This window comes from Hippocampus bargibanti, linkage group LG15, assembly GCF_051943395.1.
Source record: "Hippocampus bargibanti isolate YZ-2025 linkage group LG15, ASM5194339v1, whole genome shotgun sequence".
NCBI classification, from domain to species: domain Eukaryota; kingdom Metazoa; phylum Chordata; class Actinopteri; order Syngnathiformes; family Syngnathidae; genus Hippocampus; species Hippocampus bargibanti.
This window is the reverse complement of record NC_142748.1, coordinates 5,505,267-5,529,714: the sequence shown is the minus strand read 5'-3', so window position 1 is coordinate 5,529,714 and position 24,448 is coordinate 5,505,267. Positions and strand designations below refer to the sequence as shown.

The 24,448-nt window shown below is 43.2% G+C and overlaps 5 protein-coding genes and 2 long non-coding RNA genes across 9 annotated transcripts in view; 4 read left to right on the top strand and 3 right to left on the bottom strand.

The window, feature by feature from the left end:
- The window catches only part of tanc2b (tetratricopeptide repeat, ankyrin repeat and coiled-coil containing 2b), a 77,918-nt gene extending 70,216 nt beyond the window's left edge, over nt 1-7,702 (top strand). For 2 of the 3 annotated variants that reach the window (XM_089016217.1, XM_089016215.1), the window contains 7 exons: nt 1,009-1,184; nt 1,263-1,395; nt 1,831-1,860; nt 3,402-3,493; nt 3,568-3,714; nt 3,802-3,902; nt 4,043-7,702. In XM_089016217.1, the coding sequence (XP_088872343.1) occupies nt 1,009-1,184; nt 1,263-1,395; nt 1,831-1,860; nt 3,402-3,493; nt 3,568-3,714; nt 3,802-3,902; nt 4,043-6,113 (2,750 nt within the window). In that variant the 3' untranslated portion in view covers nt 6,114-7,702. The remainder of the gene's footprint in view (nt 1-1,008; nt 1,185-1,262; nt 1,396-1,830; nt 1,861-3,401; nt 3,494-3,567; nt 3,715-3,801; nt 3,903-4,042) is intronic. The other variant, XM_089016216.1, reaches the window with a different exon arrangement.
- Nucleotides 7,703-7,813: 111 nt separating this feature from the next.
- On the bottom strand, nt 7,814-10,799 carry g6pc3 (glucose-6-phosphatase catalytic subunit 3). The gene is made up of 6 exons (XM_089016218.1): nt 10,392-10,799; nt 9,704-9,804; nt 9,529-9,619; nt 9,060-9,178; nt 8,786-8,927; nt 7,814-8,361 (listed from the first exon to the last, which is right to left on the bottom strand). Exons 1-6 carry the CDS (start codon nt 10,613-10,615, stop codon nt 8,022-8,024), a joined length of 1,017 nt encoding a protein of 338 aa, XP_088872344.1. The 5' UTR covers nt 10,616-10,799; the 3' UTR covers nt 7,814-8,021.
- A 111-nt stretch (nt 10,800-10,910) lies between these two features.
- On the top strand, nt 10,911-15,860 carry lsm12b (LSM12 homolog b). The gene is made up of 5 exons (XM_089016220.1): nt 10,911-11,070; nt 12,617-12,750; nt 13,997-14,106; nt 14,195-14,321; nt 15,196-15,860. Exons 1-5 carry the CDS (start codon nt 10,944-10,946, stop codon nt 15,286-15,288), a joined length of 591 nt encoding a protein of 196 aa, XP_088872346.1. The 5' UTR covers nt 10,911-10,943; the 3' UTR covers nt 15,289-15,860.
- A 136-nt stretch (nt 15,861-15,996) lies between these two features.
- Nucleotides 15,997-18,431, bottom strand: tmem101 (transmembrane protein 101). Its single transcript, XM_089016219.1, has 4 exons — nt 18,274-18,431; nt 17,219-17,399; nt 17,002-17,148; nt 15,997-16,549 (listed from the first exon to the last, which is right to left on the bottom strand). The coding sequence occupies exons 1-4, from the start codon at nt 18,402-18,404 to the stop codon at nt 16,241-16,243; spliced, it is 768 nt and encodes a 255-aa protein (XP_088872345.1). The 5' UTR covers nt 18,405-18,431; the 3' UTR covers nt 15,997-16,240.
- Nucleotides 17,406-18,850, top strand: LOC148887240 (uncharacterized). The gene is made up of 3 exons (XR_016117722.1): nt 17,406-17,613; nt 18,522-18,587; nt 18,674-18,850. It is a non-coding gene; the product is annotated as an uncharacterized LOC148887240 (long non-coding RNA).
- A 231-nt stretch (nt 18,851-19,081) lies between these two features.
- Nucleotides 19,082-21,831, bottom strand: LOC148887239 (uncharacterized). Its single transcript, XR_016117721.1, has 3 exons — nt 21,816-21,831; nt 21,248-21,338; nt 19,082-19,460 (listed from the first exon to the last, which is right to left on the bottom strand). It is a non-coding gene; the product is annotated as an uncharacterized LOC148887239 (long non-coding RNA).
- A 938-nt stretch (nt 21,832-22,769) lies between these two features.
- Nucleotides 22,770-23,533, top strand: gngt2b (guanine nucleotide binding protein (G protein), gamma transducing activity polypeptide 2b). The gene is made up of 3 exons (XM_089016221.1): nt 22,770-23,022; nt 23,112-23,200; nt 23,286-23,533. The coding sequence occupies exons 2-3, from the start codon at nt 23,117-23,119 to the stop codon at nt 23,412-23,414; spliced, it is 213 nt and encodes a 70-aa protein (XP_088872347.1). The 5' UTR covers nt 22,770-23,022; nt 23,112-23,116; the 3' UTR covers nt 23,415-23,533.
- Nucleotides 23,534-24,448: the final 915 nt, after the last annotated feature.

The window sequence follows — 24,448 nt, the reverse complement described above, 5'->3', positions numbered from 1 at the left end:
AGCTAACGGACTTTTCGCCTTCCGAACGTTAAATTCGCGAGAATATAATCTTGGCATACGAACTATTTTTCGGGAAAGACACGGAGCGCCACAATGAGTGATGTGTCGTTCGCGAACGAACCGGTTCTTGGAGCTCCTGAAATGGCAGCTGGCTTTTTTCCCCTCTATTCCCCGCCCCCAGTCTTCGGTTAAAGCCGCACGTGATTGGTCAAGATCTGTGGTAGAGGAGGGAGGCGACACACGCAGCAGTGAGTGGTGGGAGGGGTTACAGAAACAGAAACACACGCACACACACACGAAAGGGAGACGACAGAGCTTGAAACAAAAAAACACAAGTGAAAAAAAAAACAAGTCAAATGGTGAAAAAATGGATAGAAAACAGTGAAATTTGGACTTGTTTCAACTTTATTGATACTGCAAGGTTAAAATATCCCATCAATCAGGCTCCACAAATAACCCTCACAAGCCATCTGCACACTTTGAATGGAACATACAAGCAAGGGAACCAGCTATTAATAAAGTTTCTACTGTGTTTGCCTGCATCTGTTGCTGTTGCAATATCACAACTTCTCAGATGTACAACCCAGAGCTCCTTGAGACACTATGCAAAAAGCTATCCATTCCATCAACGACCATCACAAAGGTAAATTAAACGACTTTATTATATAGTACAGTTTATTTCTTTAATTACAATACCATAGCACATTTATTATACATAAAATAAGGTATATTGTGTGTAGTTTTAAGACTTTTTTAGTTGAAAATTTTGTTTTATGGGCACCTGGGAACGGATTATTCTCATTTTAATGGTTTCCTATGGGAAATTAATGTTTGGAATACACGCTTTTTGCCTTACACGCACTTTCTGGGAACGAATTAAGTTCGTAAGCCAAGGTATCACTGTATATGGCAGAAAAGCATTATGTGTAAAGGAACCTCCTGACCTCACTTCAACACAGGTCTTTAGCATTAAGATGTCACATGATGGTGCTCGCTTCCTTTTCCCAGGAGCCTCCCTTTCTCTGACGGACAAGGAGGGTCTGACGGCGCTCAGCTGGGGTTGCCTCAAAGGTCACCTCCCGGTGGTCCGATGCCTGGTGGAAAACGGAGCCGCCACCGACCACGCCGACAAAAATGGCCGAACGCCGCTCGACCTGGCCGCTTTCTACGGCGACTCTGACGTGGTCGGTTGAACAGAGTTGACTTGTTTGGTGTCAAAATGTAGAGCAAGACTCCATATTGACATCCAGAATTTTCTTCAGGTCCAGTTCTTGGTGGATCACGGCGCCATGATCGAACACGTGGACTACAGCGGCATGCGTCCTCTGGATCGAGCTGTGGGCTGCAGGAACACGTCGGTGGTGGTGGCCCTGCTGAAAAAAGGCGCCAAGATAGGTGGGAGGTCGCACATCTACTTACATGGTGTCCATTTTACTCATGTGCCTGCTGCAACCACCTGTTGTAAGACATTTCGCCACTTTTTTGTCATCAAGAAATGAGATTGTGGGTCATTTTTCTGCTCAAAACAATGAAAAGGTCCACTTTTTGCCACGTCGTCTCAGTCATCCGCTTTTGTCGCCACAGCTGCTGCTATTTGTGTTCATTGTCGTCTTATTTTCCTGCATGATGTACAGTATTTTTCTTTTGTTATTTTTCATTATTTTGCTTCTCACTGCTGCTTTTTTTGTGTTTCTTTTCTCACTCCTCCATCTCCATCGCCTCTTTCTTTCTTCTTTTTCTTCTATCACACTCCCACACTCTTCCTCCTCCCTTGAACTTTAACCCCCAACCCCGTCACCTCCCCCGCTTCGCTTCACTCTCCGGTCCCAGGATGTCAGACACTGCCCAGTCGGCCCCGAGGTAAAGCCAAGGCTGTCGACTTCCCACCCCAGCAGGCATTTTGACAGCTCTATCTCCTTTTTCTGTGTTGTCTGTGTTTCCCCACCTCGAGTGTCGGCGATCCAGCTTTTAGCTTAAGCTAACTAAAGTGACTTAATAGGTGTACGCTTTGAGGTAGATGGCCCGAGCCGCTTCCTGGGCAGCATGGATGCATGAGAGATGCCTCAGAGCGACACTGACTGCGTGGATGTTTTGTTGTTGCTTTGCTTTATTCTTTTTTTTAGCAGGAAGTGCATGCACAATATTTTACCCATCCTGAGGTCGCGCTCAGTCGCCCTGACGTCACTCAACGCCCCTCATCTCCAGCGGCGAGACTTTTTCTGCCGTCTTGTTCTCCTCTTGCCCAGTTGTTTCTTGTGCCTTTTGTGGTGTTTTGTTTATTTGTGTGTGTGTGTGTGTGTGTGTGTGTGTGTGTATGTGTCTGTGTCCCTCCCTCAGATTGTTGTCACACTTCCGATGCCTTCAGCCTGACTTAAAACAATTCATCCAAAAGCACTATACTTTTTTATATAAGGGAGGGGGAAAAAAGGTAAAATAATTAAAATAATAGCATATAAAAATGTACAATAGTTATAGTTAGATCCATCACGTAGCATTCTTAATAGTATTATTCACGATTTACTTAAAATTAATAAACAACATATTAAATAAAACCTATTTAAATGACCATCTCAACAAATATTTTGTGAATATTTTCATATAGTATTCATAAAATATTCCACCAATTTCATATATATACAGTACATACAGCATATGAGATAACAATTCAGTCGACAAATCGAAGGGACTTTTGATTAATTAATTTAAAAAATACAGAAGGTATTTTAATAGCTTTGCCCACCCCTGAGGTATGGAGGAAGGATTTTCTTCATCATAGAAACCCCTTAAATTTCACCCTTTAATGACTCTATATTATTATTATTATTAGTAGTAGTAGTAGTAGTAGTAGTAGTAGTAGTAGTAGTAGTAGTAATAGTAGTAGTCTATTATAGTATTATTAGTAGTAGTAGTAGTAGTAGTATTACTGGTAGTAATATTATATTATAGTATTATTATTATTAGTAGTAGTAGTATATTTTAGGGTTATTATTATTATTAGTAGTAGTATATTATTATTTACTTACTATACTTTTATTTATTATTATTATTATTATTATTATTATTATTATTATTATTATTATTATTATTACCACCGCCCGTGTTCTACCATTGAATTGATGCATTTTTCCGTACCCCACCCCGATCCACTGGATCATATTTTGAGATGTTTGCAGTAACACATGAGAGCGATCCAAGATCACGCTTGATATTTTCACTGAAATGTGCAAGACGGTCCAGAAAATGTCTGGTGGGGTACGCCTCATTTCTCATTCAGATGACGTGTTTGTTTGTATGTGTGTACATATGTGTTTTGACTTCCTTCCTCTATTCCTTCTACTTCTTGCTTTATTTTTCCAAAAGTGCTGTCAATCCTTACTTTCCCGTCTTCCTCTATGACGCAGGTCCGGCCACATGGGCAATGGCCACCTCCAAACCCGACATCATGATCATCCTGCTCAGCAAACTCATCGAGGAGGGTGACGCCTTTTACAAGGTGTGGGATGGATGGATGGATAGATGTATGGATGGATTCACCCCAATTGTAAATTTGTTTGACTGTCCTGACAGAAGGGGAAGGTGAAGGAGGCAGCACAACGTTATCAGTACGCACTCAAAAAGTTCCCACGCGAAGGCTTCAGCGAGGACCTCAAGACGTTCAGGGAGCTCAAGGTTTCGCTCTTCCTCAACCTGTCCCGATGTCGCAGGAAAATGAACGTAAGTCAGGGACGATCCTAAAAACAGTTACCAGCGATGTGGTTTTCTCCACTGGCATGGAGTTGAGTCTTGATTTCTTACTCCTAGGACTTTGGGATGGCTGAGGAATTTGCTACCAAGGCCCTCGAACTGAAACCGAAATCCTACGAAGCTTACTATGCCAGGGCCCGGGCTAAGCGTAGTAGCAGGTATGCACGCCGAGGAGACTATAACTCTGCTTCATTCCATCAAGAGTGTCCAAACTTCTTCCTCAGAAGTGAAGTGGAAAATAAATAAATACTGTAGATGCTGCGGCCTCTGTTGATTTAATCTTCAATGACACTTGCAGGCAATTTCCCGAAGCCTTAGAGGACCTGAACGAAGCCATGAAGCAGTGCCCCAACAACCGAGAGATCCAGCGGCTGCTGCAACGCGTGGAGGAGGAGTGTCACCAACTAAACCAGGGAGAGCTCCAGCCTCCAGACTTGGAACTAGAGCCTCCTCCTTCCCCGCCTCCGACACCTCCCCCAGAGGACGAAGTGTGCCTATCCCTCCCCATGCCTCTCCCGCCTCCCCCGGAGCCACGTCTGGAGGACATGGAACCTGTCCAGGATCTCTTTGAGGATGAGGACTACCTAGCGCAGGAGCTGGAGGCCATGTCCATGGGTCTTCCCCCACCGGATTCCCTTAGCAATCCCTCCAGTCTCCCCATCATCCAGAGTCCTCCACTGTCCCCCACGCATGTAGACCAGATCTATCGACCTGGAGGATCTCCGATGGGACAGCCTTATGAGTACCACCCCACCTCGTCCTCCATGTCCTCCCCTACCCATGGGTCTTACCAGACTACGCCGCCCTCCCTCTCCCCGACACATCACAACTCTCACTATCGTCACAGCTCGCCGCACACCTCCCCAGTGCACCAGCCGTCCTACCGCTTCAGCCCGCCGCCCATGGGGACCGGCGGGCAGGGGATGGACCGACAGAGCCCGCCGCCGTCTCCTCTGCGGCGGGCTGCCCAGTACAGAGCCAGTCCGCCAGTGGACAGCGTTTGTCTGTACAGATCTCAGTCTGGCTCGCCGGTGCGCTACCAGACGGAGCAGCACCCCGGTCGTCCCAAGTCACCCCTGTCCAAAATGAGCAGCCAGCGCTCCTTTCAGCTCACCTCTCAACCCTCGCTTTCGTCCCAGCACCACCAATCCCAGGGGCTCCGTCTGCAGCCCTCCATCGCCCAAATCGTGCGCACAAACCAGCCCAGCAGCATGATGGGCAACAGCGGCTACGGGGGGCAGATGGGTCACCCCATCGGTAGCCGTTACCAGGGCAGTTCGGTGGACATGGACAGCCGACTGGTGTACCAGCCTTCGCTGGACGGGCGTTCTATGTCACAGGTGCAAGCCAGCCTCAGCTCTGGCGCCCTCTGTCAGCACGGCGGCCGAGGAGGGGTTATGGAGTCGGGCCTGTTGAAAGACGAGCTACCCCAGCGCCCCTCCTCAGCTTACCGCGCCAGCAGCGGGGGTCCGGCGGGCATCCGTTACAGTCAGACGCCTCAGATCAGTCGCAGCCAGTCCGCCGCCTACTACCCCGTCTCTGAGCATGTGCTCGAACGAGCCAATGCCTTGCCGCCTTGCCAGCTGGGCTCCCCCGAGGTCCCGCAAATGTCAAGACGCCCCGTCAGTGCCAACACTACCGAGATAAAGCCGCACGTTCCCACCCCGAGGCCACTCATCCACTCGCAAAGCGTAGGCCTTCGTTTCTCCCCCTCCAGTAACAACATCTCCACCGGCTCCAGTTCAAACCTAACACCGGGCTTCAGGCCCTCCTCCTCCATCCAACAAATGGAGATCCCCTTACAGGCCACCTACGAGCGGCCTTGCGACGACATGTCGCCCATCTCCCCCTCGCAGGGTAGCGGGGGGCTGTATCAGGGCGAGCCAGCCCGCTCTCGGAACACCCCTTTCATGGGCGTCATAGACAAGACGGCGCGGACTCAGCAGTACCTGCACCAGCCCTCCCGGTCTCGGGCCATGACGTCCATGGACTCTGCAGTCAGTCCCACCTCACCCGGCCAACTGGTCCAACAGGGGTCCACCTACAGCCCGCCCACCTCGCTAGGAAACATTGCCTATTACAACAAGACCAATAACGCACAGAACGGCCACCTACTGGAAGAGGACTACTACGCCCAGACGCCGCCGCCCTCGATGAGCAAGCTGGCCAACGGCTCACGCGGCACCGGGGATATCCTGGAGCGAGTCAGTCAAGTGCCCACCTACCCGGACGTAAAGGTGGCCAGGACTCTGCCTGTAGCGCAGGCCTACCAGGACAACATGTACCGCCAACTCTCCCGAGACTCCCGCACGCAAGGGCCCTCCTCACCCATCAAACCAAAGAGACCGTTTGTGGAGTCTAACGTGTGACGCCTCGGACAGAAACTCTTAGCAGCAGCAAAACTAAAAAAATACTTTAAAGGACTGGTGCAAGGGGGGGAGGCTACACACACTATTAGGGTCTCGGACTTGAACCTGACTGACTGAAACTCCATGACTAGACGGTCCTGTAATGCTCACAGACTTGAGTCCAGGCTCTGGACAACGTCCATTGCGCTTCTTCCAAAAACTGCACAGAATCTCGGACTGGTACTCTTTATCTTGTGCGCTCTTAACCATGGTCGCTAGTAAACTCTATTCAATGTAATAAAATAATATGTTCAATACTGTACATTGCTCGGCAAAATACAAAACGGCTCAACAACTTAAGTACAAAATAGAGAAGAAATGATCATATTTATAATTAAGTTATATACATTGTACATAAAAATGAGAGGAAAAGTCATTTGAATCGTAAATCGTTCACGCTGCCTTGGTGTCCCACTGCTGAACCAAGGAGGGACGGACGTGCTTAAACTCTTAACACAAGCTCAGTTTTTGGGGTGGAGGGGAAGGCTGTCATGGTCGCAACTTGCGTTCGTTTATTAGGTCTTTGCCGACGTATTTTTCCAAGACCAGGAAATGTGCCAAAAGAAAAACCTGGTTGACGTTCACCTTTTTTTTCCTCACACAAGATTTCAGGATGAAAAGCAAGCAACGTCTTTGTTTGAATTGACTAAAAAAGCGCTAAATGGTGCACTTCAGCATCCCCCCCCCCATTTATTTCTCATCTGATTGTTTAGTACAAGGAGTATCAGAAATGAGATTTACCACACAATCTTTTAAAGACTTGGGACGGATGTAAAGACTTTGTGAGCACAAGTTGTACAGGTGCAACCTATTGGTCACCCACATATTCCTGGTGAAAGGTTTCAATAGCCGATTTTTCTTTCACACACACACACAAGATATGTGGGTGTTACAATACCCAAACTTTTTCCTGGTGAAAGGGTTCTAAATATATATTTTTCCCTAGTCACAGCTCAATAGGAATGTGCGGTGTTTCAATACCCTCACTTTTCACAGCTAAAGATTCAACACCCACACTCACTGGGTGTTGTTTACTTGCGGGTGTTTCTACAATTGCCCAGTTAAGTTCAAACCTGACATTTCATTGCAACCTGGCAAAGAAAACGTTTCAAGACTGACACTGTTGCACAAAAAAGCTAACTTTTCAACACCATAATCACCACAAGCCAAGCCCCCAAACCCCGAAACCTTCTTGCAGGAGTTCAACTAGGTACCGTTAATGTCCCCCTTATCTTTACTGAGATGGTGTCGACTGTATTATACTTACTTTGCGATCTTCTAAATGGAAGCTATCCAAGAGTGTATGGTTCAAATCTCTCTGTGTGTGTGTGTGTGTTAGCTGGCTGTAAATAATCTGATGCATGTTCTATTCTTAAGCGGAAACATGTATAGCAGGCTGGTATGCCCCCATTTCCCATTCTTTTGATTATTTTGTTTCATGTATTTTGCTTGCCGAGCAGAGTTCTCTTGCCTGTACACGTGAGCTTTCAGATCGCTGTGATATACATTAAAAAACAAAAGACAAAATGATTAAAAAACAAAAAAAGTCAGCAGAATGTGTTTTTATCTCATGCTAACTGATTGTAACCTGTACAGTACAATGTATTGCGGGAGGAAGAAAAAAAACATATTTATAAATGGTTGCCTACCGATACACGGTGCATGTTTTAGTCCTTTATTTTCTGCAACAGTGACTTTTAGGGCACTACAGAAGACTTAATCAAGTAAACCATAAGTCAGGTTCATATTTGCTCAGTTCGAATGAAAATGTAAAGTGATTTCACAAAATCACCCAAATCAAATGGAACATGATTCAAATAAACATATGCTATTTTTATATAGACAAAAGCAAAAAAATACAAAATTCATCTAGCTCATCTTCATCTTACGCATCATAAAATGAATCAACCCAGGCACCAGCACCACAATCTGCGGCACCAAAGCAAATTTGACAAAAAACAACCCATAGTAGATTACAGGTGGTCGAAGCGGCAGCGGGACGCTGCACACTAAATAAAGAGCCACAGATGACAACGCTAAAGATACGGCCTGGGCCCCCCAAGGTAGCGGCCAGCCGCCAGGCTTCCAATGCTGAGCCAGACCAAGACCCAGCAGGGCCCCGCAGTCCCGGGCCAGTGAGGTGAAAGGGGCCACATCGGGTCGGACCCACTCGGAGCGGCTGCACCACTTCTTCGCCAATGTTAAAGACCTACAAGGTGAAATATTTTTATTTTCTATTTCATTTCAAAGCTAGCATGTCACTTTTGCATTTGGCATATTTGCATCTTCTGATTTTTTTTTTCTTTCTTCCAAGATTTTTTTCCCTTTATTTCCTAAGGGTTTTTTTTTATGTGAAAATTTCATGGCACACCGCAGAAACAGAAACTTCATCTTAAGAGACATAACTTGCAATCTCATGGAAGAGTAAATAATTGTTCACTAAACATCATAGGCATAAATACATTAGAATACTTATTTGTCATAAATAAATATTCTCTCACATCGCGATTTTAAGCTTTGGCACAGAGGTTAGGAATCAAACTCATAATTACCATACTAATCATTTTTTGCATGACTGTTTTGTAATGAGAAATATCCTATGCAACCAAATGAGACACTAAAAGAGGTCTTACCAGGAGAGGTCGACGCCCAGCAGTCGCAATCCGGCATTCAGTATCAGCGTTCCAAGGAGCAAGGAGACAGCGACAATGAAAAAGAACCGGAATGAGCGCTTTTCTGGAAAGCCACGGTTCAGATATAATCCTACCAGAAGACCTTTCAGAAAAAAAAACAATTATACTAAGTCAGTATTTGCCAATTTTATTGACACAAATTTGACAAAGTCAGTACTGTATTTGTTGAGTTAATTTATACACACAAAGACACCCACACAATCGGTACACATACCTGCAATGGAACCAGTAACCACTTGATGTGGGAAATGGGCTAAGACAAACACTCTAGAGATACCCACGAGCACCAGTAAAATCCCGTAAATCATATAGGGAATGTAGGTGACTGGCATGCTGCAACACAAAGACAATACAAGTGGGGGGGGGAATTAAGTATTAGGACAGATTCCACCGATCGAATTGTCATTTATTTGTTTTGGAGTCAGTCAATGTTGGTGATTTTAATTCCCTCCAGACCTTGCAGCGATTCTGTAAAAATGTCATCATAGGACTAATATCTCCACTTTTAGAAATGTTATACTGTACTCATCTTTTTTTAAAGTATATATTGTTTTAGACAGGCCTTTGTTTTATGTTAAATTGGACAGTGAACTTGAATATCATCTTGCAGTACCTTCTGTGGAGAAATGTTTACTAACAACCAAACTGCAATGTTGTGAATTGAGTTGTGTTGAGCACCTCACCTGCAATTGCGGCGGTACAGGAAGGACCTCAGGGAGGAGGCCACCACCCACCAGACCGCTGCAGTGACCATAGCGTGTCCCGATGGACTGCCTGAGAGGGATGCAGGAGGGGGGGCATATAAAAAAAAGGTTCCAAATCGAACAGAGTTATAACTGAAGTAGCAAAAATTCTCACCTGGGCCATTTTCACAAGTGGAGGAGTATTGCCTAAGCTTGGGTAACTTGTTGGCTTGTGATTCACCGATCCACCAGAATGGTCTTTCACCAAAAAGTACACTAGAAATTAAATTTGAAAAAAAAATGCATTTGGTTAACCATCTTAACACATTCTCGAAATTTTATGATAAAAACATCCATTCATTTTCAATTAAGTTTGTCCTTATTGAACTGTCCTTGAAAGCCCACCAACCCATATGTTTTCATTTTGACACGCCAGAGACAAGCGTTTACAACAGTGTGGCAAATTTTAATGATATAAAATGCATCTATTCTCCATGCACTCGCTGTTGACAATGAGGCACTCTTAAAGTGGATTTGCATGTTTGAGAGAAGATAGAAATCTAAAAAGCTAATCAAAACTAACTGAATTACAAAAACTAAAGTTAAAACAGAAGCGAACGGCTGCCGCTGCTCACCCGCACAAAAAAATACGTGACCGCAAAGTGTCTTTGAGAGATTTGCAAGGCGCTTATAAATTAAATTTATTATTATTATTAAAACCAACGAAAGATAATGAACAAGCAAAACTACAATAATATTGAGCCTCAACACCATTACATTTGAAACATTGCTGTTTTAAACACAAAAATGACATTGAAAAAAAGAATTGCAATAAATAATAAATAAATAATATACATAAATACCACTTGAGCATCAAGTTGAGCCACTCTGTCACCGCGGCCACCCACAACACGCCGACGCCCGTCCTCCGGCAAAAAAAGTACGAGCAGGGGAAGACGAATAGGAAAGCCGCTTTTGGGCCGCCAACGTGGGTGAGGAGCAGCCAAAGGTTCTCCAACCTATTCGTCCTGTTCTGGAGGATTTCGGCCATCCAAATGCCGTACGTGTGGATGCAATCCATCAACATGTCCGTGTGTGACTATCACAAGCAATGTGACTTCTTAGTAAGAGGGCCGTAATTTCCCCTCGCTTCCACTAGAGTTCGCTCTTACATGAATGAAAAATCACGTGAAACGTCAGACTTGTCATCACGCATACGAGTTATAAAAATGCTCATTACAAAGAGCGCCCGACGCACGTATGGCCATGTGACGTTCTGAGTTATTTCATATTTGTTTTGCCGTAACGCAGCGTCGTCGCCGGAATGCTGGGCGGCGTGACTCGCGACACACGCCCCGCATACGTCATCACGTCGCGCTACGTAAGGCACGCGCTCCGGTTTGCTGGCGGAGAAGATGGCGGCTCCTGGACCGGGGGAGTATTTCAGCGTCGGGAGCCATGTCTCTTGTCTCACCTGCTTGGACCAGCGGTTGCAAGGGGAGGTGGTCGCCTTCGACTACCAGTCCAAGATGCTGACTCTGAGTATCCTTTTGCTTTGGAAGCCGAGCAGCAGTTGGCCGGGTGGCCTGGCCCTGCTCGGAGGGCCTGTCGGCTCGCCGAAAATATGTCAAATAGTGCACCGCCTGGCGTATTTGACGCTAGCTGGCTTCCACATCGTCTTTCTGCGTTTTAAGAGCACGATTCCGGACGCTGTTGCATACGTCTGCGTTCGTGGGATTCGGGATGCGTTGTCGGACGTGCCGGCGTGACCGCAGCGGTCAATGGATGTGTTTTGAATCTGCTCATTGTGTTGCCACTGGTCGACTTGGATCACTATCTGGCAGCGTCAGGCATCATGGTAATGGGTGCGCAAACGGTGGCAAGCTAGCAAGCTAACGCAGCGTGCTGACTGTATGTTACAGTTCGAACGTGATCGCGTGTAATTACAATGAGGATTCGTGCAAAGTTAAGCGTGTTTGCAGTCGCGGGTTTCTCGTGTGCCACCCGTTCCCATTCACGCCACAATGAGGGTCTGTGTCGGAAGGCTAACATGCTAGCTAGGGTCTATCAAGCTCTCACTGGCCCTGCCCCTGTATTTCCGTTCAAGTTGCCCACGTGCACGTTTCACCAATAAAATAGAGTTATCTTTCCAATGGAAATAATGGCAATTGTATCAGTTACGATCAAGAAAAGTTGTTCCATGTGGGGCCTTCTGTTAGCCGCTAGCTTCACGTTGAGCAATTCTGCAGCCCCTTATGGGTGTGCGATTCTACAAGTGGATGTGTGTACAAACAGTACCGCCACCATCCATACAGTTGCTCTATTGTCTTCAAAATGATACACAAAGTGTCCCATTCCATTGGTATTTGAGCATCCCTGATGTAGGTGTGAATGTTCACCTGATAGTTTGTGTGTCATTGAAGTCATCATGAAGTGTGCATTGCAAAGTCAAAACTTGTAATTGAACCACAATGCCACTCGACTGATCTTTCAAGGTCACAGTTGTTATAGGTGACCAACAACCGCAGGCCATTTGATATGAGGGTGCAGAGAAATACTCATTTACCATCCGAGCCTATAGGAAGTGTTATTTTGGTAAACAAGTGCATTTGCTTGCGCACGTCGAAAGGAAAGTAGTATGCCCTGTAGCTAGCAAAAATGAGTATAACAAACAGGTTTAAAGAGCTTTAAGGGAAAAAGGAGTCTAAATATTGAGTAAGAGAATCTGCAACTTCTTCAAAACATAAGCTTTGTAAAAGCAACAACATGAGCATAACACTGTAAAACCTAACGATTATTTTCTGAAAAATGTTACATTTTTGTGTTATCGTGTTAGCTGAGGAGTAACTTGATTTTCCGGCTACCTTGACAGTCAACAGCAGCGTGATGGCAACATATCTCTGATTTGATGAATCTAAGGAGTGGTGTGATAAGTGATCATGGTTGACATGCTTGTCGGACGCGTTCTTTGGCGATGTTATCTTTTTTTTGCACGCAACTTGCTATTGTTAGTAATATATTGCAACATACTCATTTGATCCACCGCCTTTTTTGTTTTTTTTACGTGTCCTTAATGACCCTCCTCCAGAATGTGCTTCCTCCAGCGGCAAGCCCAACCTCAGCGACGTCGTCCTGATCAATTTAGCCTACGTTTCCGAAGTGGACATCATCACCGACCGCACTGAGACTCCGCCCCCTCTAGCATCACTGAACGTCAGCAAGGTCAGTGTAACCGCAAAAATGGATTGTGGCGAACGCGGAGAAAAAGTCACTTTTGGGGGTGTTTTTATCAAAATTGTCTGATAAACAAAGTGTGCGCTTTGTTCAATGTTTTGACTATCCTGTAGTAACAGTTTCCAGTTAATATTTGACTTTTAATTTAATCTCACTTCAAACATGAAGCGTCATGTCTTTTTTAGTCAATGTTTCCATGAAATGAGGAAGTGAAGCGGCTTGCATACTAACCCCGTCGTATATGTAACTGGGCGCTTGTCTCATTTGGATGCCGACCGAGCTAGTCTCCAGCTTAGATGCAGTCCTAATGGAGGACAAGTGGCATTGAAAATGGAGGGATGGACATTTTTAGGCCTCGCGCGAACCACTGAATGTCCATGTACATGCCTGCATATTTCAAAATGGTTTAAAATATACAGTGATACCTCAGCTTACGAACTTAATTGGTTCTCAGAAAGTGTGTGTAAGATGAAAAGTGTGCCCTCCAAACATTTATTTCCCATAGGAAACCATTAAAAATGAGAATAATCTGTTTCCAGGTCCCCATAAAACATAATTTTCAACTAAATAAGCCTTAAAACTACACCAAATATACCTTATTTTATGTATGATAAATGTGCTATTGTATTGTAGTTAAAGAAATACACTGTACTGTATAATACAGGATATTTATATATATATATATATGTACTGTAAGTCGTTTTATTTACCTTTGTTATGGTCGTTGATGTAGTTGCCTCTTGATGATATCCGAGTGCCGTGCTTTCTCGGCGATAATACCCTCACCACCATGTCCCCTGCTAGCTGCTTGTCGTTAATCCAAATCAACAGAAGTTTTTCAACCTCTTTCATTGCCTGAGAATGTTGCTTAGACAACACAGAAACACCGTTAGCCACACGTAGCAATGGTTGACTTAGCATACTGGTACTGGGACGCTAAGTCACAAAAACGTGTTTCTTGATGATCTCCGTCTGGTCGACCGTAATTTTGTTTTGTGTCCTCTTCGGCTGAACACTAGCCTGTGGTGGGGTGTTATTCGGTCCCAAAAAAGCAAAAGTATCCACTTGATAACAAACCATGTCTGCACTGAGTGCACTGAAAGAATGTGGGTGTGGAACACTAGTCTGCCGGCCACTGTGGCGTTGTTCGACCATGTGGTTTAGTATTCTTCCGCCGAAAACTTGTCATGTCATGTGCAAAGCTTAAAATTTCCCCATCTTTATTTTTCTGCAGCTTGCCAATCGAGCAAAGACAGAAAAGGAGGACAAGCTGTCCCAAGCCTATGCAATCAGTGCCGGGGTGTCTGTTGAGGGCCAGCAGCTATTTCAGACTATTCACAAAACGTAAGCGGCCATCAAATTCAGTTGTTTAACTTTTTCGCTCAATTTTCTTGTCAACTCGACACTCTCGTTCTTCCCACCCCCTGCGTAGCATCAAAGAGTGTAAATGGCAGGAGAAGAACATTATCGTGATGGACGACGTCGTCATCTCGCCGCCTTACCAGGTGGACAACTGCAAGGGCAAAGAGGGAAGCGCTTTAAGTCATGTACGCAAAATAGTGAGTATGCTCATTTTGATGATTTTATTTTCACCGGAATCATTTATCACGCCGTTTCGAGTCAGGTTCAAGGTGCATGACGTAGAAAAGTTCACGTTTCGGGGGGGGGAGCGTTCTCGCTGTCATGATTAGTTATTGATTCATCTGTCAATTTATTTTTATTGATTAACAGACGCGTTAAAAGAAAGAAATTGATTTATATGACAGGAATTCAGTCGCAATCTTTTAAGAAAATTACTGATTTTTTTTTTCAAAAGCTGACAATGTAAGCTGGCTAGCTGTTGGCTATCTGGCTATCTATTAGCTATTTGTGATCCATTCGATAGCTGGCTAGCTATTAGCTGTCTAGCTGACTGGCTGTAAGCTGGCTAGCTGTTGGCTATCTGGGTCGCTATTAGCTATTTATTTGCTATCCATTAGCTAGCTATGTAGCTATTAGTTGTCTAGCTGACTGGCTGTAAGCTGGCTAGCGGTTGGCCATCTGGCTAACTATTAGCGAATTATTTGCTATCCATTAGCTAGCTAGGTCGCTATTAGCTGACTGGCTGTAAGCTGTCTAGCTGGCTCGCTCTTGGCTATCTGGATATCTATTCGCTCTTTATTTGCTATCCGCTAGCCAGCTTTCGATCTATTTGAGTTACTTGAGTGAATGCTGGCACATGTGGCTGCCGCTGCTCACCCACAAAAGAACTTTATCCTATGACTGTAAAGTGACTTTGAGAGTTTTGAAAGGCGCTTATTAATGAAATGGATTACGATTATTATTATTATTAGAAAAGTAATCTATTTTTGTTTTTTAAGATTTAAAACCCCATGTAATATGTGAGGGGTGGAAAATGTCAAATTATTGACCCCCTGGTTTGCTCCTACGCAGGTGGAGAAACATTTTAGAGACGTGGAAAGTCAGAAGTCCATGCAGCGTTCACAAGCACAGCAAACACAGAAGGACTCCACTTTATCTTCTTGAGGCGCCGCCGTGGGGAGGCCAGGCGGCGGCGGCAGAGGAGGCCCCGGATTGCCCGTCGTTCCATTTCCCCGCTCCTGCTGCCGCCGCCAAGCCAAATCGGCATTCCTTGCTCTAAGCGCAGGCGTCCGCTACGTGGCGACGCGCTAGAAGTTCCTTCCTGGATCCTGAAGATGATAAAAAAAACGAGAAAAAAAATGCGAAAGAGAGAAAGATGAAATCTTAAAATTAGACTTTATAAAGAATAATTTAATCATAAACCATAAAAGGCACCATAGTTTCCTTAACTAACTTGAATCCTGCCCTCCGGCTCCTCCATCCTTTATCCCTTTGTTTCCTTCTCTTCGCCTTCAGTTTCATTTCAGAAAAGACAAAAAACTAGCGCAGTCAGAAAAGCTTGTTAGCTTTATTTTCTGTCATCTTTTTCTGTTTTGTTTGTTTTATTTGTTTTGGCCGTCTCCCATGTTCTACTGTCTGTATTTTCTGTATTTTAAAACAGAATGTGACTTGAAACGCCACACTTTAAAAGACATTTTCTAAAATAAACGTAATAAAAATTCTGACTGTAAATTTTAGCCATTTTTGAAAAGCCATATTCATTTTGGGGGACTAACCTAAATTTGCTTAGCTGTGGGATACCGAATATTTTAAAAATACATTTTTAACACAGTTTTATGGACACCAGCAACTGTCAAAATAATTCTATTACAGAAATAACATTCCCAATTGAATTAGATTCAATCCAAATGACTCCATTGAGTGAATTTCTAAAATCATATTTTAATGACATAAAAATGACAATGCAAATGTATAAAAGGACATATTTACATCAAAGACTGTCAAAGGGAAAAAAATGTAGTTTCCCTTTCAGACTAAAGATGAAAGACTTGCACCAGATAGCTTCAAGGACAGCATGTGGACAGTTTTTCTTTTCCTTCCCCAGCGGATTGATCTCTTAGGCATCCGTCGCCAATATGAGCGCCGCACCGAAGATTCCCACGTTATGCCCGATGAGCTTCATCTGATTCCAGAATTCCACCTTGCGAGTGTGATGCCAGTAGCCCAAGTTGCCGTCGATAAGTAGCACGACCAGCGGCAACGCCGTGGCGAGGATTTGCGCCGCCGTACGCACGTAGCGTCCGGACAGGAAGGCCAGAGCTAGCACGCCCAACGCCGCCGCTAGCAGCGCCAGCGCCACTTCGCCGCCTGGTAGGTGGTTCAAGTAGGCCAGGCGGTCCTCTTTGCTGTGCTGCAACGAGTACACCTGCAAACGCACACCCGCAGGTATCATTTTGTTTCTGCTGCTGATGATGATTTAATAAAATAGTTTTCAGAATAGGAATGCAGCAAATTCAACTATAAAGTATATAAAATAGATTACAACATTTGAACTACTGTACTTTGTTGACAATTTAAATTAAACTCATACTGAATGCAATGTAACTTTATTAAAATGTAATTGTCGCACAGTAATAATTTGAAACTAAAAACAATTGGAATAATGCTACATTCATGTAAAATGTTAATTTGATTCCAGATCTGAACATGGATTTTGTACTGTATTTGCTTGAAATACATCAATGTGGGGGAAAAATGAAACGGTACAGATAATTTTGGGACAACTAATTTTAATTCATTGAAAAATGCAACAATGTATGACCTCATGACTTTACAAAAACGAAAAGGGTTTTTGTTATGTTGCAATGGAGATCGTACCACACAGATGAGATAAACCCCCAAGAAGATTTGGCCGATGGACTGCAGAGACCTGCTGCGAGCTTTCCGCCGGTAAACCTCTCCCGCCCCACTGGCCAGAATCAAGAAGCCCCCGATGATGGCGAGCGCTCGGGAATACATGCGCACCTGTTGAAAGGCCACTCATTTATCCACTCAGTTTTTGTCACGATTGACAAACACCTGTCGGCATGCTCACCTTAAGCCATTCTCCGTAGTGTACCTGCTCCCCGATGTATGCCGCGTATGTGCTGACCGCCAGCTGGATGGCGGTGGCCATGGCGAACCAACGCCTTTTCACTCCGAAAGACATGAAGCTGGCACTGAGCACCGCAGCCCCCATGTCCACATACAGGTACGGCACAAGGATGTCTGGCTTCCTGTAAGCAACAATCCAAACGATGCCTTATCACATCGCTGATTTGAGTTTAACCTTGTGATGCACAATTATCGATTTGCTTTGAAAATGTATGAATAATATCAAAGCGACACAATTCAATAATGTAATGCTTGTATTCCACCGTTTTAACAAGGGAGAAGAGTTGTTGTGCTGGACTTGAATCCATTTTCCAAAAGCATGGTTAGAGAGCAAAGGTATGTCCCTTCTTTTCCTCATTAATTTTAAAGCACCAAGCTTGTACCACAACCATGTCAAATTTAAAACTGGTACTTTAGTGCCGTCTATTGGCCAATTTACAGTTCCAAGAAAAGTGGAAAAGCCAGTGAATATATTTTTCCGCTCATCACTGAGGGATTCTCCCCAAAAAAATCTACGTTTTTTTTAGGCTGACAATATAAAATAATTCTAGAGATTGACGTCTTGATGTAATTGTATGTATCGTAAAACATTACTGATTTGATCACCTGAAATTGTTTTGAACTGTTGTTTGCAAAATTTAAATGAATAGAGTTGGAAAAGTTTTTGATCGTTTTCTTTTTGAACATTCGGGCCACAAGATAGTTGAGACTTGAGGGCTGAAGTAATAATTACACCATTCTACGTAATTGCAGGTCTTCAGTGCGTGCAGTCAAAGACCAAGCAAACGAATATGGTTCACCCTGCTAGGGAGACTTATAAACGATTTGATTCCGCTTGCAAATATACACGAATCGTTTATAATTACGACGTTCCATCACAGATGTCAAAGAGTTTTGACTATTTGTTTTGTTTTTGTTTGAGCTTTTGGCTAACTTAACCAACGATCGAGACTTATAAAGACCTTGTATTTATACATAGATTCTGGTTTGCTTTACCTTTTGGAGTCAGCTCGTTCAGCAAAAAGCATTAGCATACAGAAGCAGTTCCAGAATCCAAAGCGAGTCAAAATAAATGCACCAAACTCGCTGAGGAAGCTTAACAGCTGCTTCCTATTCGGCGCCGCCATGTTGGTCGTTTAAAGACAACTGTGCGACGTCGGACTACATCATGTCAAAGTAAAAGAATTGTCTTTTTCAACAACGTAAACGACTACAAATCAGTTGCTATACCTATTATTTTGAAGGAGATATTTCGCGCGAGAAAAGGGCGTCTTGCTATTGGCTGACGGAACTGCAGTCCACTGGAATGGGTGAGGGGACATTTTTGACACTGCCACATATCGGTGAGTTGGAGGATTACACCCACGTGTGTTTTGTGGTTTCTGTTTTTCTCCAGATGGCAGCCTGGAATTCGAGTGGTGAGCACGATGCCTTCAAAGTGCAGAGGTCAAGAGTTAATGTTCCGCTCCGGCCTCCCTCTACGGATATTGCATGTTCTCCCCGGCCCGCGTGGGGTTTCAAAAACGACCATGGTTAGGAAGCCGTTTTTAGATCTTAAAAAACGACCATGTATAGTAAGGCATTTTTAGCCGAAAAAAAAAACATGATGTATAGTAAGGCGTTTTTGGGCTGGAAAAAAAACGACCATGTATAGTAAGGGGTTTTTAGCCCGAAAAAAACGACCATGTAATGTAAGGCATTTTTGGCCGAAAAAAAAACAACCATGTATAGTAAGGCATTCTTGGACCAAAAAAACCACCATGTCGTAAGGCATTTTTTGGCATTCTGATGTATGTGCTTTCTTGTCTTTTACAGTGTTGCTGTTATGTTTCTATCCCAGAAGCTCATCCAGGGACAACGGTTGCAAATTAGCTCTGCGCTAACTGCTCTACGTGCAACGCATTAGATTTTTTGTTGTGTTGATTGCTCTGCCCATGACAAATAAAAACTATCAACAATAAAATATCCATGTTTCTGTCTGCATTTCAGTATATTTATCCTAAGCCAAATACACAACGAGGTCACAGAATCTGCACACATGAGACATGTAGGACTTGATGTTTTGACTGGGGACTTTTCCAAGATATGTGATGTCGTTGCACACATGCTCAGTTCAAGTCACACGTCACTTAGAACTTGACACCAAGCGTTTGTTGCAAAAGGTGGAGATGTTCCTGCCGGAGCTGTAAAACGTGACGCAGTTGCAACACATTAAAATAAATCATGATGAACTTGTTCAGGGTGTCCCGCTGAAAAATCACTCATTTGGAAGTTCTACTTACATGTATGGACAATAGATAGCATGACTACCGATCAAGATCTGCTGCAAAGCTCAACTGCATTGGTTGAGTGGTCTAAAAATTTGGCAGCGGTCAGGGTGACTCGGGTTCGATCCTCGCTCGGACCACCATGTGAGGAATGTAGATGAGGAGAAAAGGAGACTTCAACAAGAGTCACCAGTTTAGCCTTCGACTACAGGACGAACTCTGGTCTGAAAGCTTCCCATTGAGAAGTTATATTTATGGGCATAATCCATAGCAATGCGTATGACTGCAAATCCAAATTAGCTGAAAAACTCAGCTGCGGTGGTTGAGTGCTCGTAAATGTTTAGATGCATTCGCGCTGTCAAATGCAAATATGCATAAATTCAGCTGATCAGAGGGGACTGAACAGGAGTCACTGGAACCGCAAGGATAGTAGGATAGTCTTTCATCACTCGACCAACTCGGATTCTATGACGTTACCGTTGGACGTCATATTTATCAGGCTATGTCATGTAAGTACTCGTGACTACCAAAAAAACTCCACCAAAAAATAGCTGTGATGGTTGAGTGGTCTAAAAGTTTGTTTGCGGCCTGGCCATCTCTTGTTCGATTCCTGTTGTTACTTGCATATCTGTGCATAAATTCAGCAGATCAGTTGGGACTCGAACAGGAGTTGCCTGGGCAGCAAGTCTAGTCTTTGACCACTTGACCCACTCCGATCTGAAAACATCTTGTTTTCAGATTGTATTTATTCTAAAAAAACATGCCAGTGCTCATGACTACCGAGCAAAATTAGCAAAAAAAATTGTCTGCATTGGTTGCGTGGTCTAAAACTATGGCTGCGGTCCACACGACTCCAGTTCGGTCCCCGCTCTCACCTGCCCATGTGTGCATAAATTCAGGTGAGCAGAAAAGGGGATGCGAACAAGAGTCAACTGGACGGTAAGTTTCTTCTTAGACCACTTGACTAACTCGGATTTGAAAAACTCACATTTTGATGTTATGTTTGTCCGTTAATCCAATACCTCCTAAAATTGGCGACACCGTGTGGACTACTGAAATATAACGTCTAAGGCGGAAATCCTCAGTGTAGTTGGCCTAATGGTTACAGGCCTGTGTTGCGGTCTGTAAGGACCGTCTTCGATTTTAATCACGAACTCACATGTTCAATCCAATTTTATTGTCAGACTCTTTCTGGGGTCTTTTTTTATTTGCTTTTTTTTTTTTTTTAATAAATCACGTGACGATTGGCGTAATTAACGAAAACGTATTTAAGCTGCGACAAATTGTATAGTCGTTCTCTTTCCCTCAATGATGACCGACTGCACGCCCAGAGCACCGCTGCAAGATGACCACAAGGTTTGACAAAGTGCACGTTTTAACTTTCTTTTTTTTTTGGCTTGCAATTGCTCATTTTTGCAACTTTTAACATTGTTAATATTTTTCAGGCTTTTTTTTAACTCTTCCACGGTAAGTCGTTTGCAATATTAAACGGCACAATGTTTGATTGAACTAACACTCGTTTTGCAATGTTCTTTTTGTTTTCCGGCGTGCGGAGAAGCTAAAGTGCTCGCGTTTGACAAACGGAACGTTTAAGGTTTCTTTTTATCGCTCAATTTAAACATTTTCGTGCACTTTGTCAAACCTGAAAAGCCTGAAAACACGAAAAATGTTTATATTGAGCGATAAAAAGTCCAAAAAGAAACCTTAAACGTTCCGTTTGTCAAACGCGAGCACTTCCTTTTCGCATGGCGTCCGAGTCTGGCAGCTGACATTTGGCCCAGGAGCCTCTTCAATCTGGTGAAGTGGGGGAAAAAACAAAAGTGGTAAATCACACTTGTTTTGTCCATCAAAACAGTCGTTTCTTTTTAATTCGAATAGTTTTTCATGTTGTTGCAGACCTACTTTCACATATTTAAAGTACAATGAGCAATACCGTTTCAATCAAAAAACTGTTCAACTATTAATAGTAATAGTTGAGCAGTTTGCTATGCTCCCGAACAAAGAGCTCGTATAGTATTTTTCGTTGGTGATAAGTCACGGATGCATTTCTGTGAATAGTTTAGAGACTAATCTGACATCAAGTAGATCGTACATTAGTTGTGCAAAACATCCACAACATTCAAGTCAAACGCTGATCTATTGACATCTGACGGCGACTCGTGGGCGTGTCGAATAACTGCCGCAATGTATCGTAATCGTGATCCTAAATTTCCCACATAAAACGCTCACAGATAAATGACAAAGTCAGTTTAAAAAGTTAAAACTACTCACCGAGGACTCAGCTTTCTTACACCGGAAATAGTTGTTCTTTAAAGCGGAAATGGTACTGTCCGCTCTTGTGCTGCTGCTTCTTCTTCGTTTTGTGATTATTGGATTGGATCCAATCGCCCATATCGCCCTCTACTGGCCAGGTACCCACAAAGCCGTTTGGGAAGCAAATTGAGTGGAATTTTCGATGTTCGATTAAGCCAAAACACGGTGAAGAAACTGCGAACAAGTAAACACGTTCACAATTGTCCTGCACTTATTTATTATATACTGTTGTTGTCTACTGTCATATTGAAACGTGGTCAATATTCGAAATACAAGGTTGTTTTTGGGGGATGTCGTTTTTTCCCCGTTTTTTTCGTTCTAAAACGCCTGACTATACTTGGTCTTTTTTTTTGGTAAAAACACCTTCGTATACACGGTCGATTTTTTTTCGGGCTAAAAATGCCTAGTGTTTTTTTCGGGGTAAAACCGCTTACTATTCATTGTCGTTTTCCATTCACAGTCATTGGCAATGTATGAAGTGTTACACTCACTGGAGGTAGGTGGCGACAGCGTTGATTCTAACCCCACTCAGTCTTATGAAATTACTAATTGAAACAGTTGCTTATATTACTGAGATACCTCAACCGTTCGTGTCAAATATGACCAAAGTGCAAAGAAAGTCACTCGCAAAAAGTCACTCGAAAGTCATGATATTTCTTTGAGTTTAGACATTTGAAAATGAAAGTGTTTACGTCAAAACTGAGACTTGTCTTGTGTCAACACAGTGTATCATATGGGAACCTGCCAAGTAGGTGACGTCACTGAATTTAAGATGTCAGGGTGAAAGAGCCTAACCCAGATTTTGAAAAGGTCTTAACAGCTAACTCCGGTTTAAGATTTAAATGGTGGGGAAAAAATAAGGGCAACACACTCATGTCTCCATTGAAGTCAGGAGTCAGTCTGAATGTGACAATATTCACTTACTACAATTGCTAGTTTACATGAAGTCCTGAATAGGTTGCCTTCTATAGTTTGCATCACCTTTTCCTTCTCAAAGCAGTCACAATTCTTGAATGTTTAATCCAATCATGGCGGATTGGTGACATCAGGTGATCAGATGAGCCGGGATGAAGAGCAGTGGGACAGAACGAGTCGGTCAGTCAGTGTGAAGATCGTACTTGAAGACTTTTCGCTTTGCTTGTCGGCGATCTCCGCCATTCCACAGGTAAATATTCCTTTTGAGAATTTCCAATCATTGAAGATTTCATGATGTTAAATAGGATTGTTTGCATTGAAAATTGTTTGTTTCTACAGTCAGGATGGCTCGGGATATGTCCGATAAAGAGATCTTGAAAATGGAATTGGATCAGCTGAAGAAAGAAGTGAACACACCAAGGACAGCAGTATGTCTATTGATCACCCATACCATTTTACTACTTAATATTGATCCTCAAATACTCCCATTTTGATACGTTACTTATTCTCTAGGTGAGTGCAAACTGCACAGAAACAATTTCCTTTGTGGAAGCGCTGCTTCCCAACGACCCGCTCATCAAGGGAGTCCCTGATGACAAAAACCCTTACAAAGGGGACAAGGGCGGCTGTCTAATCACATAGCACACAGCTGGAATTTTCTACCACTAACAACCGAATTCCTGCAGATGCAATGTACAGTATGCTAGCAAGAACAGATATGTAATATGTAGTTCTTTGTAATTAAATGCAACTTCAAGAAAGATGGGTCCTGACTGTTTTTTTTTAATATATATTTAGCACTTGAAATGCTCATAACGCTCAAACAAGGTTAACCGATTTAGTCAAAACTTCTAATAGGATTTATTTGGATTTGCCGGCGTCGCTTCCTGAAGCTTCACTTTATCCAATTAGTCTTTCCAAGCCAGGATGCAGCTTATGGCTGCCGGCAGTTGATGCATTTATTCATTTCATTATTGAACACGTTGATGATGGAACATTTGCATTGTCATTATTTCCTATGAGTATACTGTGTGACTACAGAGATTTTTAAAATCTCAATCAAAGCATTTGTGCAAATGACATTTTTGTGAAGGGAAGAAAAAGGTTATTTTTTTCTGAAATAATTTTGCATATCACCAAGATAGAAAATTAAACCAAAGAATTGTAATGTCACCTTTTGCAAGCTAAAATCGTATTTCTGTCAGTGACATTCTCCCCGAATGTTTTTGCTTCTTGTTCTTCTGTGATTGGGCAAAAATATCTTGAGTGATATTTCGTGGTATGCATCAATGCTCGAAAGCTGAAGTCACAATATTTATTTGAAAAAAATATATATACTGGCATTAGCCCTTTGACCTTGTTTAGCACATATCTGCACCTTTTACGTGTTAGCCAATCCTCAGATTTCGCTGGTATGTTTATCGTTTGACGACCTTGGGCTGACTTCCTTTTTTTGCTACTTATTGTGACATATGCTTGCGACATGTTCATGTTTTTATATCTTACAACGTCAACAGACATTGTGTACAATTTGTACGTTTGCAAGATTGGTAGTAATTTACAGTTGGATTTAAATGGTTTTACCTTGTTTATGTTGTTGATGTGATTGCGTGTTGGATGAAGGGATTTGTTTGATAGGAAATTGTGCCATGACCCATTTTTAAATATGCCTTTGT